Genomic DNA, 21,989 nt, shown 5'->3' on the forward strand with positions numbered 1-21,989 from the left:
CATGACAACATGATGGGTAAGGTCAGCTATGACAGGGCAACATCGGAACCCTTTGGGGTGCACAGTGGGGTCAAACAGGGTTGTGCTCTGGTACTGATCCTCTGTTACGACCAGTCCCGGATGAGGTCCCCAATTTGTTAAATTCCCAGACGAGATTCCCAATTTGTTACGACTGGGACAGGACCCCAATTTTGTTATGATCCCAGGTGAGGAGGAATGAACTGGCTCTCCCTCTTTGTTCAACCTCCTCGCTTGGTCGCAGCACGGCCAGTTTAAAAATCCTTTTCCTGTGGACACCATTTCCCAGCTTTTATTTTTTATGAGGAGCCAATTTGACCAGGCTTTCTGCAGTGAAAGAAAGGTAAATTTATTTATTACTAAAGCCTGAGGAAGGATAATAAAATGGTGCAACACATATACACACGCAGACCAGAAATGAGAAGTTAAGAGTCCAAATAAAAGTTTAAAAATATACAAATCAGTCCTTGGCATGGATGGTGGTGCATTGTGGCTGTTAAGTTGGGTGATTTCAGCACAGCTGACTTTGGCAGATTCATAGTCTGTTGGAGATATTGTTGGTTTATCCCAGGGCGAGGAATCCTGGTTCTCTCTGTAGGGAAACTGAAAAGGCTGTCTTGTTTCTTTTCACTTGTGATTTCTGCTCGAACACACTTACCCCCCAGCAAAAGAGAGACAGAGAGAGAGAGAAAATCACCTGCCTGTCTTTGCAAGGGGGACTGACTGATGTTTCTTCTTGTTTCTGTCACTCACACACACACTGGTCTGCAGCCAGCTCTTTAACCCATTTTTCTTGTGTATTCCCGAGATGGGAAATAGTCATGTCTCACACCCAGAGTCTGTCTTTCTTTCAATTCAGGCCATTTTACACATTCTGAGATGTAAATCAACAGGAGATGGGTTTTTGGATCACTGCTGAGATGTGAGAATCAGTCTCCATTGTGTCCATCAACACAGGAGGTTAAGAGTCCAAAAGCAAAAAACTGCGGATGCTGGAAATCCAAAACAAAAACAGAAACAGAAATACCTGGAAAAACTCAGCAGGTCTGGCAGCATCGGCGGAGGAGAGTTCTGTTGAAGGGTCATGAGGACTCGAAACGTCAACTGTGCTCTCCTCCGCCGATGCTGCCAGACCTGCTGAGTTTTTCCAGGTATTTCTGTTTCTGTTTTTGTTTTAGGTTAAGAGTCCAGCATTTTGCATTTTCCATATCTTCCTTTCAAGTGTCTCTGTTTGAAGTAGGCCTTGACACCTCTTTAGGTGCGACATTCCATGTTCTCTCAGAACAGGTCTGTCCGTATAATCCACATAGGAATTTTCCAGAAAGCGGTCACTATACATTATCAGCCATCTTTTGATCAGTCTTTACTTGTATTGCATTTTTAAGAACACAGGTCTCCCTTAAAAAAAGTTTCATATGCCCGTAGGTAGTTGGTAGCGATAGTCTGCTGTGGTGACACCCTTTGGCATATTCTTCTCTTTGCTGCTGTGCTATGGCTTCATGTCATCTACAGAGGGTGTTTACTTACCTACCAGAGCTGAAGGAAAGCTATTCAGCCTTGCTCGTCTGAAATCCAAGGCAAAAGTGTGCCCAGTCCTCATCAGAGATTTGCTCTGCTGACAAAAATCAGGCCTCCTAGCTCAGATCTCAAAAGAACAGCATTTACTCCATTGTGTTATCCTAAAAGGAGTTTCTATCCCTGATTTAACTCCAAAATATTTGCTTTAACAGAGGGTCTTGATTGCATGCGATTAATATCTCAAGCGAAGCCACATTCTAAATGTTTGTCCTCAATAGACCCTTTTGTATCTTTGGGGAATATTATGAATATTTGCTTTTGGAAGCTTTGGGAACAGCCATTTTCCCCACATGTACCATCCCTTTAACTTTCAGGACAGTCAAGAGTGAAATGGCCTCTTAATTATTAAAAACGGCTTCCAGGGTAGTTCCACCCAAACCCTTTGGGGATAAATATCTTTGGTTCAGCTGAACAACAATGCAAACCATATTGGTAGCAAAACTAACAGATGGCTAATAAGGAACCAAACAGAGGAATAAATGAGGTCATTACTAAGAACTCAAGCATAATAAAATTGTGCTTTGTGTAATGGGAATTATACCACTTAATCCAAATTAAGGTGAATGAAAAGACTGCTTATTAATTTATAAATAACTCTTTTTCAGAACTAAGGAGCAGAGTGTGGGCTTGTATTCAAATGTAGATGATGCATTAGTTCTTCAAAGAATAAGGAAAAAATGCATTCATAAACAAAATCTTTCATTTTTTAATCCCTTTGCCAATTATTTCTAAATGATTGGATAGATAGTCTGAGGAAACACATCCCTGATTTTTTCTAATAGCTCGGTAAGTAGGAGTGTTGGATGGTGTGATATTGAACCAAACAGCCTGGAAGGGTCCGAGTTCAATTCCTAGGCTGTGCTGCCTTGCTGATCATAGTCATAATTTGGGGAGTTCAAATGCCTCAATAATCCAAAGCTAATGAAGACAATAATTGGCAAGCGATCCTAACCAATAGCCATGAACTTCAATGTGTGTGTAGATCCCAGATGAGAACAACATTGTGCTCAGCTGTGCTTCTCTCGGTAAATATTCTACTAAGATGTCCATCAGCCATGGTTCATTGGGTAACACTCATACCTCTCAGTCAGAAAGTTGTGAGTTTATGTTCCACTCCAGGACTGAAGAACAAAAATCTAGGCTGACACTCCAGTGCAGTACTGAGGGAGCGCTGCACTACCTTTCTGATGAGGTGCTAAACAGAGTGCCTGTGTTGGGTGTGAAAGATCTCATGGCCACTATTTTGAAGGAGAGCAGGGGAATTTTTCCTGGTGACCTGCCATTATTTATCCCCCAATCAACATCAAAAACAGATAATCTAGTCATTATCACGTTACTATTAGTGGGATCTTGCTCTGTGCAAATTGGCTGCCACGTCTCCTATGCTGCAATGGTGACTATACGTCAAAAGTGCTTTATTGGCTGTAAAGCACTGAGGGCCAACCTGTGGTCATGAAAGGTGCTATCTAAATGCAAGTCTGTTTTTAGCCCAGTGACTATAGTTTTTTTCAGTAGCCTTGGGATGTTTCTCAATATTAAAGGCTCTTTACAATGTAAAAGTGGTCATTATCATCATCGTCTTCATTTCCCACAAACTCCAAATATACTGCCCTACTGACAAACTCCTCCCTATGTCTACATTGTCTTAAAAGTAAAATTCATCTGACAGTCGCCCGTTGGTATTCATTCCTTTCCAGGTCTTCCAAAACATTGAATTCCTTAACTCGCTCCAGCTTTTCAACCTCAAGCATTGAATCACCTGATCTCCAGGTGGGGCAGGGGAGGAAACAAGGAAAAGCGGAAATGAAAGAAAAGATAAAGAAAAGGGTAGAGAACAGGAGAAAGAGGCCTAAAAGAGGAAAAGAGAGAGGGCAGCAAGAAGGGAAGATAAACAGAAGAAGGACAAAGAGTGCACTGCAACTAGCTGATATGAAGATTTTATAATGTCATAATGTCAACCACATTACTGTAGCAAAGATGACTGTATCAATAGGTCTCTCTCATTTTAAAGACTTATTTTTAACTAAAATACATAAAATAACACAGTTCCAGCAACTTTGCTGAGGCTTGGAGGAACCCTCTGCCTGCGAGGTATAAATGGGGTGTGGAGGGGGGATCCATTTGCGCCATTTGTCTGAGAAGCTCCCGATGTTCTGCAGAAGTAACATTCGGAATGCTGAGGAACCGCTGCAGGATTACAGGATTTATAATATAAAAACAGAAAACGCTGGAAAACCCCAACGGGTCTAGCAGCATCTGTGGAGAGAGAAACAGAGTCAACGTTTTGAGTTTCAGAGCTAAAGAGGAGCGGAAATGTGATGGATGGGCTGTTTAAGAGAGGGCGCAGCAGGTGGAGCAAAATAGAAGGTCAGGGATAGATGGGATCCAAGGGGAAATTTGACAAAAATGTCATGGACACAGATCAAAAGGAGTGTTAATGGTCGTGCTAAAGACTAAAGAAGGTGTTGATAGTAGCACAAAGGTAGCATTTTACCACTAACCCTGTTTCTCTCTCCACAGATGCTGCCAGACCTGCTGAGTTTTTCCAGCATTTTCTATTTTTATTTTAGATTTCCAGCATCCACAGTATTTTGCTTTTATTTACAAGATTTATATCTTTATGGTATAACTGTGTTGCATTTATTGGATTTTGACGCACTCCATGCAAATTGAGGATTCTGGATAGTCTGGTTGATTGACAAATTTGACCTTTTTCATTAATCTTCCAGCCATGAAACAAAAAGCAAGCTCACCCATATTGCTTAATTAAAGCTCACTGAAGTGGGTGTACCAAATCTCAGCATTAAGCTTTGTTAATATTAGGTTCTAGATAAAAACAGTAATCCTACAGATGAATGATATATGTTGTAACACCAACAATGGTACCACCAATCACTAGATTGTTCATTAGAAACCTTCCCTGTCAATCAAATGAAAATTTACATAAGGGACGACTAAGCAATACATTTACTTGCAGCAACTGCTCTTCACTGCTGGCGACCTGTTTCAACTTCACACATCAAAGTAATTAAAATTGTATCCTTCGGGAGTCACAACTCAAGTATGGTTCAAGCAATCATAGCCTCAGGTGGACAAACGTCAAACTTGATACTCTTAACTTTGAAGCCTAATTCTGAAAGAGCAGAAGCAAAAATGGCAACTTTGATGATGAAAATGCTGATTAGATTTTAAACTTTTGCCTGGTTTTTAGGGGTAACACAAGAATGAACTGAAAGTAGACAGTGTGGCTGATCAACTGCTCCCGGTCATTGTGCAGGAAGGTTGCACAAATGTAGACCATCTAAACTAGATGGAGGAGTGTAAGGGGCGCGTAACACAGCTCCAGAAAAAATACAAACAACTGTAGACAAGAGGATGGCAGATTGAGATTAATAATGGAAAGGCAATTGCCTAACAAATAAAAGGTGAACTGTTTGGACAAGTTAGATATTCATAATAGATAGTAGAAATTCATAATGCGCTCATCAAAGATGATTTCAATATCCCAGAATTAAGCAGGCAACAGAAATATAAGAGGTCAAGCGCAATGAATTTCATAGAGTTAATGAACAACTGCTTGTTAATGTAACATTATAAAACAGGTATCAGGACAAATGTGTATTAGATTTTGTATATGAGCAATCCACTAAAACTGACTCGTGACCTGAAATACTTGGGTTCTGGTGATAATTGAATTGATATTGTCGTGTTTATGAGAAGAGTTCCAGAGAGTATTAGACAAAAAGCATGTCTGAAAAATCAAATGGAAGTGTTAAGGTTGCTTTCAAGGTTGTGAACAAGAAGTTTATCTCTACGGAACACAAAAAGAAATATAGCAAAAGCAACACCACAGTGCAACTCAGAAATAACAAAGAGATAAGAAGAATTTGTAAAGATTGAAGAATTAAATATTGATGACTGGAAGCAAACAGAAGTCACTTCAGGATAAGTATAGTAAATACTACAGGATGGAAGAGGAACACTGAAAAGCAGATTACTACTAGTGGGAAGAGGGATCTACAGCTCGGTAAGAGGCAGATGGAGCATTAAAAAAACAAACTGGTTTTAGAGATTACAGACCCATTCAACTTGGGAATCTATCAGTTATTTCAAGGCCAAGAAAGCATAGGCTGTAAAGAAAGTCCAAAATTTTAGTATCTACAGGTCACCTGATCCAGAACACATGAAGCCTACAATCTTGAAGGAAATGAATCAGGAAATAGGGATGACATCAATGTCTGAGGATAGTGAATGTAATGAAAAGACAGCATGGTTTTAGAATAAACAGGTACCTTGGAATTCTACTGGAACTTTAATTAGGTGATTGATAAGAAGTAGCTAAGACCATTTACGTGAACTTTCAAGAAAATATTTGCTAACATGCTACACATGAAACTTTTAAAGGAAGTAAAGGCTTATAAAATTCATAGCAGCATGGGTATCTTAGGTGACTAGTGTAGGAGGATTAAATAACATTTGAAAGAACCCTGAAAAGGTTAAGTGATAACATTGAGGAATGTAGTTAGAATTTAATATGGAAAAATGGAAAATGACTCATGTATTGTAGTAGGAGATACATAGGCTGGGGTTTTCCCTGCCCGCTGACATTGGCATGAGTGGACAATATGGTGTGATCGGTTTCACGACTGTGTGAAACAAATTCGCGATCGCCCACTCAGCCAGCCAAGGCAGGGGCCACATTCTCTGCTATCGGACGTCGGGAACCTCATTGTAATACATCAGCATATCATTATTAGACCTGCCTGCTGGAATCGTCCCCACCGCTGGATCGTCTTCCCACCTCGGAGGGAAAACACACCAACATGTTTCACAACAGCACATAAGTGACGTGCACCTGGCGGGCTGCTCTTCGCTCGGGACTTCAAGGTTTGTTTGCCTACCTTGCTTCAGTCAGCACTCACGGTCATCAGCACCAGGCTTCACAGGCAGCACCACATCACTTTTAGGGGGGGTCACGGGCAGGTCTCTACCTGCCAGCCCAACCATGTGTAGGTGGCTTTTCCATGGCTGCAGGGCTAGGGCTTGTTTGGGGAAGGGGGAGAAGTGGCCTCAAGTAAGAAAAGAGGTTGCAGGATGAGGGCTGTAATGGGGAAGGAGGGTATCCCAGGGTGTGTGTGGGGGCACATGTTGATCTGTGCATGTGGTCTCAATATGGTGAGGGCTGAGGTGTCAGTCTCCAGAAGAGATGAGGCCAGATGTACATGTGAGGGTATGTGTGAAAATGGATGGTGATGTCCCTTGAGCTGGCAGTGAATGAGATGCCAGTGAATGTGTGATGGGCTTGAGTGTGTGAGTTTAGTGATGAGATGGTTGCCTTACCCTGGCTGCATGGATGTGATCATTCATCTTCTATTTGCATCAGATGGCCAACCTCTTGTGTGCAGCATTGACACTGACCACCACTGCCACTGCTTCCCAGCCCTGGTTGGTCACACCGCCTCCCATCCTGCGGCCAGAGCAGGGTAGAGGACATCCCAGCGGGGCTCCATGGCGTCCAAAAGGCATTCCAGTGACTTGTCACTAAACCTGGGGGCTGCAGTCTTTTTGCCTTTTGTGGACATCTTCCCTGTGGCAGTCGTGGGCTGGAAGCACTGAGATGTGTGTGCGCACAGCTGGGCTTTAAATATGGCTCCCGGCATGATGAAGCGGCGAAGTGATGGTGTGGCGGACGAATGAGAGCCTGCCCACCATGGAAACAGTGTGTTTCCCGGGAATGCAAAAATAATGCGGTAGGTTTGGGACGATACGGCATGAAAACCTGTATCATCATTGCGGCCGGCAAGTAAAATGTCGTTTACCCACCCACTGCCGCACTTAGTGCAAATCTGGGATGATTCCGCCCAATAGGCTGTATGCTCACTCAATCCATGAGTGTCCTTTAGCCAAAGTGAGGAAGAAAAAAGTCTGAATATGGTAACCTACTGTTCATTGAAAATATCCAGTTGATGAGAAGTTGTTTTATAGTCCCAGGAGGAAACCATTCTGCCACTTGATCCTATTTCACCATTTAATTAGATCATGGTTTATCTGTATTTTAACTCAATTTATCTGCCTTGATTCCATATCCCTTAACATCCTTGCCTAACAAATATTGATCAGTCTCAGTTTTGAAATTTTCAATTGACCTAGTCTCAACAAGTCAAACCAGTACTCGGGATGTTTCTCAAGAACGTTTGACTTTAGAACAAGGAGACATAGTCTTAAAATTAGAACTCAGCCCTTTATGAGTAAAATCAGAAAGCACCTTTTTTACACAAGGTGGAAATCTGAAACTCTCTCTCCCACAAGGTTGTTGATGCTTGAACAAGTGAAATATTCAAGATTGAGTTTGATAGCTATTTATTAGGTGCAGATATCCAGGGATGAAGCAAAGATTCCTGTTCCTATGTACATCAAAACCAGTTACTTTAATTCTATACAATGCGTTACCAAAGCCACATTACAATGTTTCAAAAGGAAAATGATTTATTGGTAACACACAAGATAATAGCAATCAGAAAGAGTCCCAGGTTTGCAACAATTTCCAAAACTGGGGCCTTAACTGAAAAGAAGCATCATCTAGTAATCGCCATTATATTCTTTACAATGCAACTGAATCTCCACAGAACTGCTTCTGTAGCGCAATGTCTCACCAAATGGTAGTGTTATGATCAACAGTGCTGTAGAACTGAACTCTTAGCACTATTCTGTGCTGTTGCTCAGCAACACAAGGGACCATTCTTTACTGGAATAAAAATCTAATGAGCTTTATCATCAATCAAAGCCCAAAGAAGACTGGTTTGATAAAAATCGCGATGCCCCCTATTTTACTATGGTAGTTTTTTTTAATAGTACAAGGATGAAGATCAGCTTATAGCTTACATTAAATTTAAAAGCATCTAAATGTAAATTCTGATGTGATTTCTACCTAATGTGTCATAATCTGAAGGAAGAATTGGCTGCTGCTTCTTCTTGTACTGCAGTGTTTCAAACCTTTTAGCTGCTATTGCAATGCTTGCCTTTAAGTCACTAAAGATAATATACCCGTAGCTAGTTATTACTGATCAACATAAAAATGTCTTTATTTACTGAACTACCCATTAAATATGTCAAGAATTGTTGTACAGTAACTACTGTGCAAGACTGAATGTAACAGTTGTAATTCATTTATAAGTGATATATATTATTGAGCTGCTGAATTTAAAATAATGTCAGTATCTCTAATGAAGGCTACAGTGTGGCAATCAGCATGGGTTCTGCAACGTGCACTTATTGTTAATCAACAATCAGGCTTGCTCTCTTCATTTAAAATAAACACTTTTGAAATTAATTGTAATTTAATGCTTCATTAAATATCCAAGACTTACACCAACATTCCTGTACCACATTATTTAAACATTAAGTGGCTCTAATTAGGTGGTCTTGCGATACCAATAAAGATTACAGTAGCTGCAGTCCTATTTACGGCATCTCCAGGCAGAACATCTCATTTTTAGTCTACTTAAATAGATGCTATCTCTACTTAAGATTCAGTTAACTGAACCATGCATTTTAACTTACCCCAGCTCTCACAGGAAATTACGAGCACGTTAATTAATTCAAATTTGTGCAACCCCTTTTCCAATATCTTGCTTATCATTTTGAGGTCAGTAAAACCTAATTGCATGCTGAAACTAATTTCCACCTTTAATTAAGTTAAAGCCAACTAAGTTGAAGTGAAAATTTACAAAAATCTAAATGGACTTAACAACTCTAAATCTTTGCGCTTTACTGTACAGACAGCAATTCTGGCCCTTACTTTTCCTCATCATCAAACACTGTAATTAAATTTTATTGGCAAATACATCAGGATTTTGCGTAGAAAATATCTCATTTTTAAAAGTGTACACAATGGGCATAAAGGAGGCATTGGGAGAAGTCATCAAAAAGCTTGGTCAAAGCAATGAGTTTTAAAATGAGTCCTGAGGTTCAGAGAGGTGGAGAGGTTTAGTGTGGAAGGTCCATGGTTTCAGGTCAAGGGAGTGAAAACCTCAGGCATCAATGGTAGGGTGAAGGAGAGAGGTAGATGCACATAGACCTGATTCAGAGAGTGCAAGGGGTTGTAACAGAGATAGGGAGGGGTGAGGTCACGGATGGATTGAAACACAACCACGAAAACTTTTTAAATTTGAGGTGTTGGGCGACCAGGAGCCAATAAAAGTCAGTGAGAGCAGGATTAATACATGAGCAGGTTGATGTAAGATAGTGTACAGGCAGCAGAACTTTGTATGAGCTGAGGTTTATGGTGTATAGACGATGGACAGACTGCCAGAAGCACATTAGAATAAGGGTAGCTGAAAGTGACAAAGCCAAGGGTGTCAGTGGCAGATGGGGTGAGGCAGAGGCAGTAACAGACAGTAGGAAAATCTTAACAAAACTGGGAATTTGTTTGCAATGGAAGCAGGGTTTGCCATGGACTCAGCCACAGCATTGGCATCCCACTTCTGAGTTTCCTGGCCAGTCAGAGAGTACGGGCAGGTTGATGTGCCAAACCTGTCAAAGGAAGGGTTACTATTTAAAGGGACCCTGGCAGGGGTCAGAAAGCCTGATTGTACATTGATTCCTGTGACTTCAGTAACCTCAGGAATGGAAAGCAGTCCTGGGAAGACTACCCTCAGCCCTCTAACCATTACCTGGAGGTCCTACTGTGGGATCTGACACAAATCTCCCACACAACACTCCTCAGAACAACACACCTTACAGATCCTCTCTTTCTGGGCACCTCCACACATCCCCATCTGAACAGTCAGTTCTCATACTCAGCCTCATCTTTTTGCCATTCTGCACCCATGCCTCACATTCACCCTCCGCAAATGCTGTCCTTCCCCCATCGCCACACAATCCACTTCTAACACCCATAAATCTCTACTTTCTCTCCTTTCAGGAAAAGAGAACTTAGGATTCCAGGGAGCGACAGAGAGCGGGGAGTGGCACTCCAGTGAAAGAGCCACCTTGAGGGCCACTGGCAATATGAGCCCTCCTGACCCACTTTAAGGAGGCCTTAGTCCAGGAGGCAATGACCTGCCATGAAACTATGAGCCTCATAAGGCACCAGTGCTCAGACATGTTGATAGAGCTGGCCCTCTGCTTGTAGACCCTTTGAACTGGATCCCAATGTCCCTCCTTTCTGTCCTGGGGAGAGGTATGTAGCTCAGAGGAAGGCAGCTGGTGCTGCTGTTGGCGTTGTTCCTGCTGCCGCTGTAGCTGTTACAGCTCAGCTTGTTCTTCACACAGCAGAGGAGCAAGGCCAAGCTGCATAAGCTGATCCCATGCTGTGGTGAAGACTGACAGCATGGAAGCACAGGTCAAGGTGAGTGAAATTGTGGCCAGGTCAACTGACTTCCAAGGAGTTGGAGATCACCTGTCAAGCAGTAAGAAGATATTCTGAGAAGAATTGCTGTGAGCAGCAGCCTCTCACCTCTCTCACCTGAGCATTGCTGGAGCTCTTCAGTTTCATTGTTCAAAGCCTTCCCAACCAGTCAGTTTCACCAAAGAATCTTTCTACTTTGTGCACTTGCCTTGATGACCCTGGCAAAATGCAGACAGATCAGGAAACCCGTTCATTGACTATTTAGGCCAGAATGCAGGGTTAAATTCAAAGTTAATTATCTATTTGCATATTTTAATGACTTTCCCAACAGCTTCACTTGCCTGCTCACTTGCAAACCTACTCGGGTCAAACTTGAATGTTCCCGACCTGATCGCCAGTTTCCAGGATTTAAAAGCTTGCCTGCACCTGAACCCACCCTTCTCCTGCCCCCGGACCTTGGCAGATAAACTTCTGCCCACATAAGGAAGGTAGAAGTAGGCAGTCTTTGTGATGGAGAGGATATTAGTTCAGAGTTGAATAGATAGTAATTGAAAGACAATTTATCGTCTTTGCTAGCTTCAGATTGGCAGGTCAGAGGATTGTCAAATTCCACAAGGAGACATGCAGTGAATATGCAACATAGGGTGAGCACTACCAGTGATTAATAAGGTCACTACTGCTCTCAATTGTCATACTGAGCATTGCAAAACCAGGTATAGTATTGACCATCTATGCATCAGACAGGTGACTGATAAATTGGTCTGCATGACCTGCCACTTTTATCTTCTTTCCCACTGAACACCATTGCACAAATGCCAATACCAGATACATATTCAGGCATTTCCCATTGCACATCTGGGAAGTCATAAGAAGGTATGGAATGGTTGATCAGTGAATGCTGCAAACTGCCCCATCTACTTGGTGCGTTATTGTTAATTAGTTTCCCTCAGATACCTCACAGTGTGCTGTATTCACTTACTGCTGTTTTCAGGTACTGCAAGATTGGAGAGACTTGTCCTGGAGTGATAATCAAAGCAAGCAGCACTCACTGTTTTCCATTTCATAAAATGTATTTAAATGTCTCAAAGTTAACTTCACCACAATCAGGCTTCAATGTTCCCGACACTTTTTCCGCAACTCCGCGGACTAGATTTCCAATTGCCAGTGGGGGCGGGAACAGGTGTGGGTGTGATTTGAAAATTGCATTCCTGGAGGCCAGCACTAGATATTGTCACCTCCAGGACAGCTTGCAATTTTCAATGGACCTTCAGGCGGGAGGGAACAGAAAACCCGCTTGCCAACAATTAACGAGCCCCTTAAACTCCTTAATGAGTTTATTCAGAGGTCTGTGTAGAACAGAAGGCATTTTCAAACATTTTTCCAGATGAAGCTGAACTGCACATTAGTAGAAAGCTGTTAGGGTCACCACAGACTAAAGGGAATTCATTTCTATCCAGTTTTTTTTGTGAAACATGAGGAGTTAATAGTGCTGGGTTGAGGCCTGTACCTTGACTGGGCGCCTATGACTACTTTGCAAAATCTTTATCCACCTGGCACTTTCGTGAGCTGCCTGCTCTCCCCGGCAAGGCAGCAGCAGCCTCGAACATGGCTGCCATCTGCCTTTGCAACTGACACCAGACAAGCAGCTCCTGCCTCCTGGAGTTACCTGCAGCCTCTAATTGGGTGATGAGCTCATCTCCTGCCCAACCAGCCTATTTACATTTAAAAATAGCATTACAAGAACGACACAGTCCAGGCACAGGGTCAGGACCCAGAATTCATTTGCGTGTCAGGTCCCTGACCTCACTTTGAAAATCCAGCCTCGTATGATTTGCCTCCATCTCCCACTGACTACTGTAGGTCCCTTACAGTCCAAAACAGGGGAATTTATAATAGAGAACAAGGAAATGGCAGGGCATTTAAACAACTACTTTAGTTCTGTCTTCATGGTGGAAGACACAAATAACTTCCCAAAAATACTAGGGAATTGAGAGCCTAGTGAGATGAAGGAATTGAAGGAAATTAGTTTTACTGAAAAAATAGTGCTGGAGAAATTAATGGGACTGAAAGCCAATAAATCCTCAGGGCTTGATAATCTACATCCCAGGGTACTAAAGGAGGTGACCATGGAAATAGTGGATGCATTGGTTGTCATCTTCCAAAATTCTGTAGATTCTAGAACAGGCCCGGCAGCTTGGAAATGTAACCCCACTATTTTAAAAAAGCAGGAGGGAGAAAACAGGGAATTACAGACCAGTTAGCCTAACCTCAGTAGTAGGGAAAATGCTAGAGCCGATTATAAAGGATGTGATAACAGGACACTTAGAAAATATAAACAGGATTAGACAAAATCAACATGGATTCATGGAAGGAAAATCATGTTTGACAAACCTACTGGAGTTTTTTGAGGACGTAATGAGCAGAATAGATAAGGGAAAACCAGTGGATGTGGTGTATTTGGATTTTCAGTAATCTTTTGATAAAGTCCCACATCAGAGGTTAGTGTGCAAAATTAAAGCACATGGGATTGGGGGTAATACATTGGCAGGGATTGAGAATTGGTTAGCAGACAGGAAACAGAGAGTAGGAATAAATGGGTCTTTTTCAGAGTGGCAGGTGGTGACTAGTGGGGTAGCGCAGGGCCCCAGCTATTCACACTATGTATCAATCATTTGGATGAGGGGACCAAATGTAATATTTACAAGTTTGCTGATGACACAAAACTAGGTAGGAATGCGAGTGGTGAGAAGGATGCTAAGAGGTTTCAAAGCAATTTAGACAAGTTGAGTGAGTGGGAAAATACATGGCAGATGCAATATAATGTGGATAAGTGTGAAGTTAACCACTCGGGTAAGAAAAATAGAATGGCAGAGTATTATTTAAATGGTGATAGATTGGGAAATGTTGATGTACAAAGGGACCTGGGCATCCTTGTACACCAATCACTGAAAGCAAGCATGCAGGTGCAGCAAGCAGTTAAGAAGGCAAATGATATGTTGGCCTTCATTGCGAGAGGACTTGACAGGAGCAAGGATGTCTCACTGCAGCTGTACAGGGCCTTGATGAAGCTACACCTGGGGCAGAATTTTCCCCCTTTCGGGGGCGTTGTGCGGGGGCGGGTGGGAGTGGGCGTGAACCTGATCAGCGCCCCCGATCGGGTCCGTGTCATCATTTTACGTGGACGGGCCAATTAAGGTCCACCCAGCGTGATGTGCACCCGGAAACGCTGAGCGATCCCTGTGTAGGCGAGAGGGGGGGGATTCCCTGAGTCGGGGCCTGCGCTTTTTCACTGAGGAGATTAGTTTAAGTTTTAAACCATCTAAATAAATTAATAATTTTAAAACATGTCCCCTCATGTGATAGTGTCACATGAGCTGGGGCATGTCAACGAATTTTCTTTTAATTTTTATTGAATTTTTAAACACTTCATGAAACCTCATCCCGCCCATGGATGAGGTTCCATGAAAAATGCGAAGGCCGCCTGGGCTCTTCGCTTGCCCGACAACCTTAAGGTTGGGCGGGCAGTTCATTTTATTAGTTCAATTAGTTTTTAACAGGCCTTAACAGGCCTTTGACAGTTCGGCAGGCACACAGCCAAGTCGGCTGCGCTCCTGCCAAACTGGAAACCTAAATGACACGCGGTGATGCCATGGCGCCCGCCTGACGTCACCGCATGTCATTTTATGCATCGGTGAGCAGGCCCCGCCCCCGCTCACCAACCCAAAAATTCTTCCCCTGTAGTATTGTGTGCAGTTTTAGCCTCCTTACCCAAAAAAGGATATATTTGCCATAGAGGGAGCGCAGCGAAGGTTCACCAGACTGATTCCTGGGATGGCAGGATTGTCGTATGAGGAGAGATTGGGCCGTCTAGGCCTGTGCTCACTGGAGCTTAGAAGAATGAGAGGGGATCTCATTGAAACATATAAAATTCTGACAGGGCTGGACAGACTGGGTGCAGGGATGAGTTTCCTCTAGCTGGGGAGTCTAGAACAAGGGATCACAGTCTCAGGACATGGGGCATTTAGGACTGAGATGAAGCAAAACTTCTTCACTCAGAGGGTGGTGAACCTGTGGAATTCTCTACCACAGAGGGCTGTGGAGGCCAAGTCACTGAATATACTTAAGAAAGAAATAAATAGATTTCTAGACTCTAAAGGCGTTAAGGTGTATGGGGAGAGAGCGGGAGTACGGCGTTGAGATATAGGATCAGCCATGATCACATTGAATGGTGGAGCAGGCTTGAAGGGCCGAATGGCCTACTCCTGCTCCTAGTTTCTATGTTTCTATGTTTTTCTGTTTGCAACTTTTGGTTGTAAAGTGCTGTAGAATGTCTTGAGTACATGAATGGCACTATTATCAATGCAAGCTCATTAACACTTTAGATTTCTGAATATGTAGTTTTATCCATAGTTAATATCGCTGGGTTAAAATCCTGGAACTCCAGCAGGGGTGTACCTACACCACATGGACTGCAGCAGTTCAAGAAGGCACCTCCTTCTCAAGGGCAGTGACACGTAGGTTTTCTGTATACACAGCATAGGGGTGCAATATCCATAAATACGTTTTCAGCAAAAGAAAAACAAATGAATGGTGTTTATTTGTATTAGAATTCATATTTCTGTAGTAAGAGCTTGTTATTATAATGTTATTTTTTTCTCCAAATCTGTAATTGAAACTTAAAATAGTTTCAACACTCCATTCACATGAATGAAACATACACTAGCATCCCCCAAACATTCGATTGTACATTAATCAGCAGCACAGCAATAAGGGTGAGTATTTGAATTATTTTTGAGTTAGAGTTTAGACATCTCAAACCTTACATGGTTTGAATCTGGAACGCATCCAAAAGAGGCAAATCATAAATAACCACCTTCCTAAGCTACTAGAAAACACAATCTCACTCCAATGTAACAACCAAGAAACAGCAACAAAGCCCCTATTCCTTCAATTAATGCAAAGGAACAAAAATGCGTTCTCCTATTATTTTAACAAGACTTAATGAAGAATCCACAAAGAAAAGAACGTTGATTTTTTAAAATGACTTCACACCTTCCTACATCAGCCTGTCTGTTACATCAATCATGATCCACTTACTCTTTTGTCAGCTGCTAACCCAGACAAGGTATGACATATTTACCACACTTAGCATGCGCAGAAGACACCAAAGCATGTTGTGCTACAAATGCTCTATACCATTCCCTTTAATGCAGTTAAGATTCAGCTTCTGCATTAGGGGATATACATTGCAAAATTACACACTCCCAGCTGTCCATTAAAATTGACATTTCATTGGCTGCAAGCATATGGCACATCTGGTGCATGTCAGGAACATGGAAATAGAATCTTTACTCCTCAGTCACATCTGAATCTGAATTGGGACAAAATGAGTCTTGACACACATTCAACAGGGTATAGAGCCTTTGCAGCAAATAGTACAAATTACAATAGGTTGCTATCATTTTTTATATTCATTCAGGTGATGTGAGCACTGCTGAGAAGGCCAGGATTTATTGCCCATCCCTAGTTGCCCTTGAGGAGGTGTTGGTGAGCTGCCTTCTTGAACCGCTGCAGTAGTGTGGTGTAGATACACCCGCAGTGCTGTTAGGGAGGGAGGTCCAGGGTTTTGACCTAGCGACAGTGAAGGAATGGCCGATATATTTCCAAGTCAGGATGGTGAGGGGCTTGGAGGGGAACTTGCAGGTGGTGGTGTTCCCATGCACCTGCTGCCCTTGTCCTTCTAGGTGGTAGAGGTCACAGGTTTGGAAGATGCTCTGAAAGCCCTTTGGCGAGTGCTGCAGTATACCTTGTACATGGTAGATATTGCTGATACTCTGCAGTGGTGGTGGAGGAAGTGAATGTTTAAGATGGTGGAAGGACTGTCAGTCCAGCGGTCTACTTTGTCCTGGGTGGTTGAGTTTCTCAAGTATTGTTGGAGCTACACTCATCCAGGCAAATGGAGAGCATTCCATCGCACTCTTGACTTGTGCCTTGTAGATGGTGGACAGGCTCTGGGGAGTGAGGAGATGAGATACTCGAGAGAGAAATCCCAGCCTCAGACCTGCTCTTGCAGCCACAGTATTTATATGGCTAGTCCAGTTCAGTTTATGGTCAATGGTAACCCCCAGGATGTTGATAGTGGGGGATTCAGCAATAGTAATGCCATTGAATGTCAAGGGAAGATGGTTAGGCATTTTCTTGTTAGAGATGGTCATTGCTGGGCACTTGACCGGTGCAAATGTTACTAATTTACACCATAGCTCTCAGTAACGTAGAAATACACCAACTATAATGAAAATAAGTATTGCTGAAAAAAGAGACATTTTTTGTTGAATCTTTTAGTCTTGCACTCATCAGGACAATTCGCAAGAAAATACCAATGTCAGGGAAACAACATATTTATACTAAGATAAAAGCAAAATACTGCAGATGCTGGAAATGTGAAACAAAAACAAAAATTGATGGAAAACTCAGCAGGTCTGACAGCATCTGTGGAGAGAAAGACAGAGTTAATGTTTCGAGCCCGTATGACTCTTCTTCAGAACTAAAGAGAAGTCAAACTGTGGTGAAATATATAATGTTTAAGAGGGACAATGAAGCTGGATAGAAGGCCAGAGACAGGTGGAGGCAAAGGAGAGATTGCAAAAGATGTCATCACCACCATCAACACCCCTTCAACCTTTTTATGACATCTTTCGCAATCTCTCCTTTGCCTCCACCTACCACTGGCCTTCTATCCAGCTTCACCTGTCCCAGCCCCCGAAACAGTATATATTTCACCACATTTTGACTTCTCTTTAGTTCTGAAGAAGACTCAAATGGACTTGAAATGTTAACTCTGTCTTTCTCTCCACAGATGCTGTCAGACCTGCTGAGTTTTTCCAGCAATTTTTGTTTTTGCAACATATTTATACTGTATGAGAAGAGAGTGCTGATTGATTGGCAACTGAACTCTAATTGGTAGAGGCATTGATAGAGCCCACTTGCCAACTAATCAGCATTCTCTTCTCATACAGTATAAATGTATTGTTCCCCTGACATTGGCATTTTCTTGCACGTTGTCCTGATGAGTACAAGACAAAAAGCTTCAACAAAAAATGTCTCTTTTTTCAGCGATATTCAAGTTCTGTATGACCAAACAACTATTCATAATGAAAATCCAAATGAAAAATCTGCTACATATCCTATTTAAAATTTTATAGGTACAAATAAGAACCTTGATAATTTTGCAATTAGTACATTTTGAAAACCTTACTCCGAGTGTATTTATAAATGTTATTTATCCAGTTTTCTATTTTCGGCAAATTGGTTGCAATCGCTGAGATATGTAATTCAGCAGTTCCCAAGAGCAGAAACTTGCCTGGACGTGTAATAATGACGATTGTGTTCTTCCTTTAACACAACAACAATTCAATTAAGTAAACAGAGAACACTATGGGACCACAAAATTAATTTGCAGTTGTGCTTATTGTTACGTAACTGGCAAGTTATGACTTTATTGTCTCCAGATGCCTAAGGCCACCAAGTATAGAACAGCAAAAGTTAACAAGTCCATGAGTACTTATGGTCTTCTCTAACCACTTCTTTGTATATATTTGTAAGATTAATGGTACTGTAATGGGAGCACCCTGGATCTCCCTAGGCTGCTGTCATTTTATGTTCTATTATTTACCAGGTTAATTAACCAGTTTAGGGGGAGGTGGTGGTATAGTGTTATTGTCACTTGTCTGGTAATCCAGAGACCCAGGGGTTATGTTCTGAGGACCTGGGTTCAAATCCCACCACAGCAGATGGTGGAATTTGAATCCAATAAAAATCTGGAATTAAAAGTCTAATGATGACCATGGAACCATTGTCAACTGTTGTAAAAACCCATCTGGTTCACTAATGCCCCTGAGGGAAGGAAATCTGCTGTCCTTACCAGGTCTGGCCTGCATGTGACTCCACAGCAATGTGGTTGACTCTTAAATGCCCTCTGAACAAGGGCAATTAGGGATGGGCAATAAGTGCTGGCCTAGCCAGCGAAGCCCACATCCCATGAATGAATAAAGCAAAAGGTGTGGTTATAACAAAACTAGTTTATCAAGACACAGAAAAAAAGATTGTCAGTGGGTTACACACCATGCTGGAAGAAATTGTAACAATATACATAATTAGGCCTGTTTCAACAAAATGTACTCAGTATACAGCTGAGCAAGACAACATGAATCAAATAAATACTCTAGTTTCACGGCCACATGCTGAAGAAACTCCACATCAAACAGCCTAGTGGGACTAAGTTAGATCTCTAATTGACTTATTTTGAGGCAAGATCACTTCATTAATAAACTATAATATTTGGTACTCAAGCATTTTCTGATTTGCTTTCAGTTATCTTTGGTACATTTCTAAACAATTGGTTTGGTTAGTATATGGTAGTTAGTATATAGAGTTAGTATAGTAGTTAGTATATTGTAGTTAGTATATAGTAGTTGTCAAAACTCTTCAACCATTAACATCTTTATTGACAAACCTTCCACCCCTACTGTCTGTTTCTGTCTAGAACCTTTTCCCCCGAATCATTTGATCCTCATCTAAGATGATTTCATCTTTAGGAGCTCGCTGCCTACAAAGATGGTGGAATCAGAGATGATCAATAATTTCAAAAAGAAATTGGATAGGCACTTGAGGGAAGTAAACTTGCAGGGTGACAGGGATAGAGTGTGGGGTGGGTGGGGGATGGGGGGGGCGCGGTGGGGGAGGTTGCTGCTGGTGGTGAGACGAACTGGATTGATCAATAGAGAGCCAGAATGGACCGAATGGGCCAAAAGGACTCCTTTTGTGCCATAAAGACTTTATGACTTAATGTTTTAACTTACGCTAAAGCTGTGAAATAGCTCATCTCTACACCACACAAAAGCACAACAAATAAGGAGAATCAGTAGCAATAAAGACACAGGTTGAGCAGGGGGTTTGAACCAGACATGAAATTGATGGAAAGTTTGGTAAAAAAAATAAACAGTTGAACAGAGGTAATTTAATAAAATAAAATAAGCAGTTGAACAGAGGGAATTTCATGAGTATGGCTATAGGGACATGTCATGGCAGATAACATGGCAACAATCAGGCAGATCTTGACAGTAGTCTGGACCAATTGGAGTAAACTGCTCTTTTCCAATAATTAACATATCAGGGTTCATTTTGCACAGGAATGCTCCCAATCATCCACCATAACTTCTGCAGAAGATCAGCAGAAACACTGTAGAAATGGCCTAAACAATGTTTACACCATTTCTCCAGGATTCCAAGGATCTACTGATCTACTGCCAAAACTACAGCAGACAATCAGACGAATAGCCACAGATATTCAATCCCATTATTTCCGATGTCATTTTTGACACATTGACAAACAAGAGTCACATTGATATATAATCCGTGTCACATAGAAAAATAAAATTTCAAAATAGTGTCAAATTACTTGCTTAACATAGCTGCCAATCATGTGTCAGTATGATCATTTCCTACATTATTGTGTGGAGATGGTAGATCATATGAGGACCTCTATTGGTTCACATAAGGAACATTCCCAGTAGCTGAGTGCCCATTTGTCTTTTTTTTATTCTTTCATGGGATGTGGACAAGGCCAGCATTTATTGCCCATCCTTAGTTGCCCTTGAACTGAGTGGCTTGCCATCACCATTTCAGAGTCAACCACATTGCTGTGGGTCTGGAGTCACATGTTGGCCAGAGCAGGTAAGGATGTCAGAATTCCTTGGGTGTTTATGACAATCAATGATCATTTCATGGTCACCATTACTGAGGCTAGCTTTTCAACTCCAGTTTATTAATTGAATTTAAATTCCACCAGCTGTCATGGTGGGATTTGAACCCTTGTCCCCAGGACATTCACCTGGGCTCAGGATTACTAGCCCAGCAACATTATCACTAGGTCACCATCTCCCCACAAAGCTCTTCAAAATGGACTGTCTATACATCACTACTACTTAACTTTGTTGGTGAATTTTGGCAAAAGCGGGGATAGGTAAAGGCACTTTGGTCCATGCAGCCTGGCCAAACTTGTATATAGAACACCAAACAGTAGTGAGGCATTCCAATCTCACTATAGACAAGTGTGGCTTGAATCCCAGGGAATGGATCAGAATAGTATTATTGGCTACTTACAGGCTACAAGAGGATGTGTTGGTCATCCTGCAAGAGGAGAGAACAGGGAAATATAAGAAAAAAATAAACATTTATTTAAAGATAAAAGATTTAGAAAATGCGAATGGCGATTGATATTTAAGATATCCACATGGGTTATCTGTTTTCAATGAAAAAATTGAGGCAAACTTATAATTCTTTTTCATTTATTTTTTTTCTTCCAGGAATCAGATCCGAAATGCCTTACAACATTCACAAAAGCCCACAAGGAGAATAACTGCTTTGACATTGCAATGGATAAAAAATGAAATATAGCTGTTCTCTAACCTCCCCTCCAATCAAAGAAAATGCTGAAGATGTTTTCAAAGCTCCAAACAGTTGCCCTAATTCTAATTTCCAAAGGATTTCTCTTTCTTTCATATGGTGAAAGTAATTTTGGCAAGAAGGAGATCAAAATGGAAGGAGATTTGGTCTTGGGTGGGCTCTTTCCTATACATGAGAAAGGCTTGGGGACAGAAGACTGTGGCAGAGTGAATGAAGATCGAGGTATCCAACGTTTGGAAGCCATGCTGTTTGCAATAGATCAGATAAATCGAGACACTTACTTGCTTCCAGGTGTAAAGCTTGGAGTTCATATATTGGACACATGTTCACGAGACACATATGCTTTGGAACAATCTCTTGAATTTGTAAGAGCATCTTTGACAAAAGTAGATGAAACAGAATATATCTGCCCCGATGGATCATATGCGATTCAGGACAACAACCCCTTAGTGATTGCAGGTGTGGTAGGTGGCTCATACAGTAGTGTTTCTATACAGGTAAGGTTCATATTCTTTCAGTAAAGCTTGAATTAAACAATATTGTTGAATTGTATAGGTATTCAAATTTTCTTCTATACTGT

At 41.7% G+C, this 21,989-nt stretch overlaps 1 protein-coding gene across 1 annotated transcript in view; it reads left to right on the top strand.

Annotated features, from left to right (window-relative positions):
* The window catches only part of grm3 (glutamate receptor, metabotropic 3), a 191,305-nt gene that overhangs the window by 90,447 nt on the left and 78,869 nt on the right, over positions 1-21,989 (top strand). The window contains exon 2 of the mRNA XM_078552902.1: positions 21,310-21,906. Coding sequence (XP_078409028.1) covers positions 21,433-21,906 — 474 coding nt within the window. The 5' untranslated portion in view covers positions 21,310-21,432. The remainder of the gene's footprint in view (positions 1-21,309; positions 21,907-21,989) is intronic.

Source organism: Cetorhinus maximus, chromosome 12 (genome assembly GCF_964194155.1).
Source record: "Cetorhinus maximus chromosome 12, sCetMax3.hap1.1, whole genome shotgun sequence".
Lineage (NCBI taxonomy): Eukaryota > Metazoa > Chordata > Chondrichthyes > Lamniformes > Cetorhinidae > Cetorhinus > Cetorhinus maximus.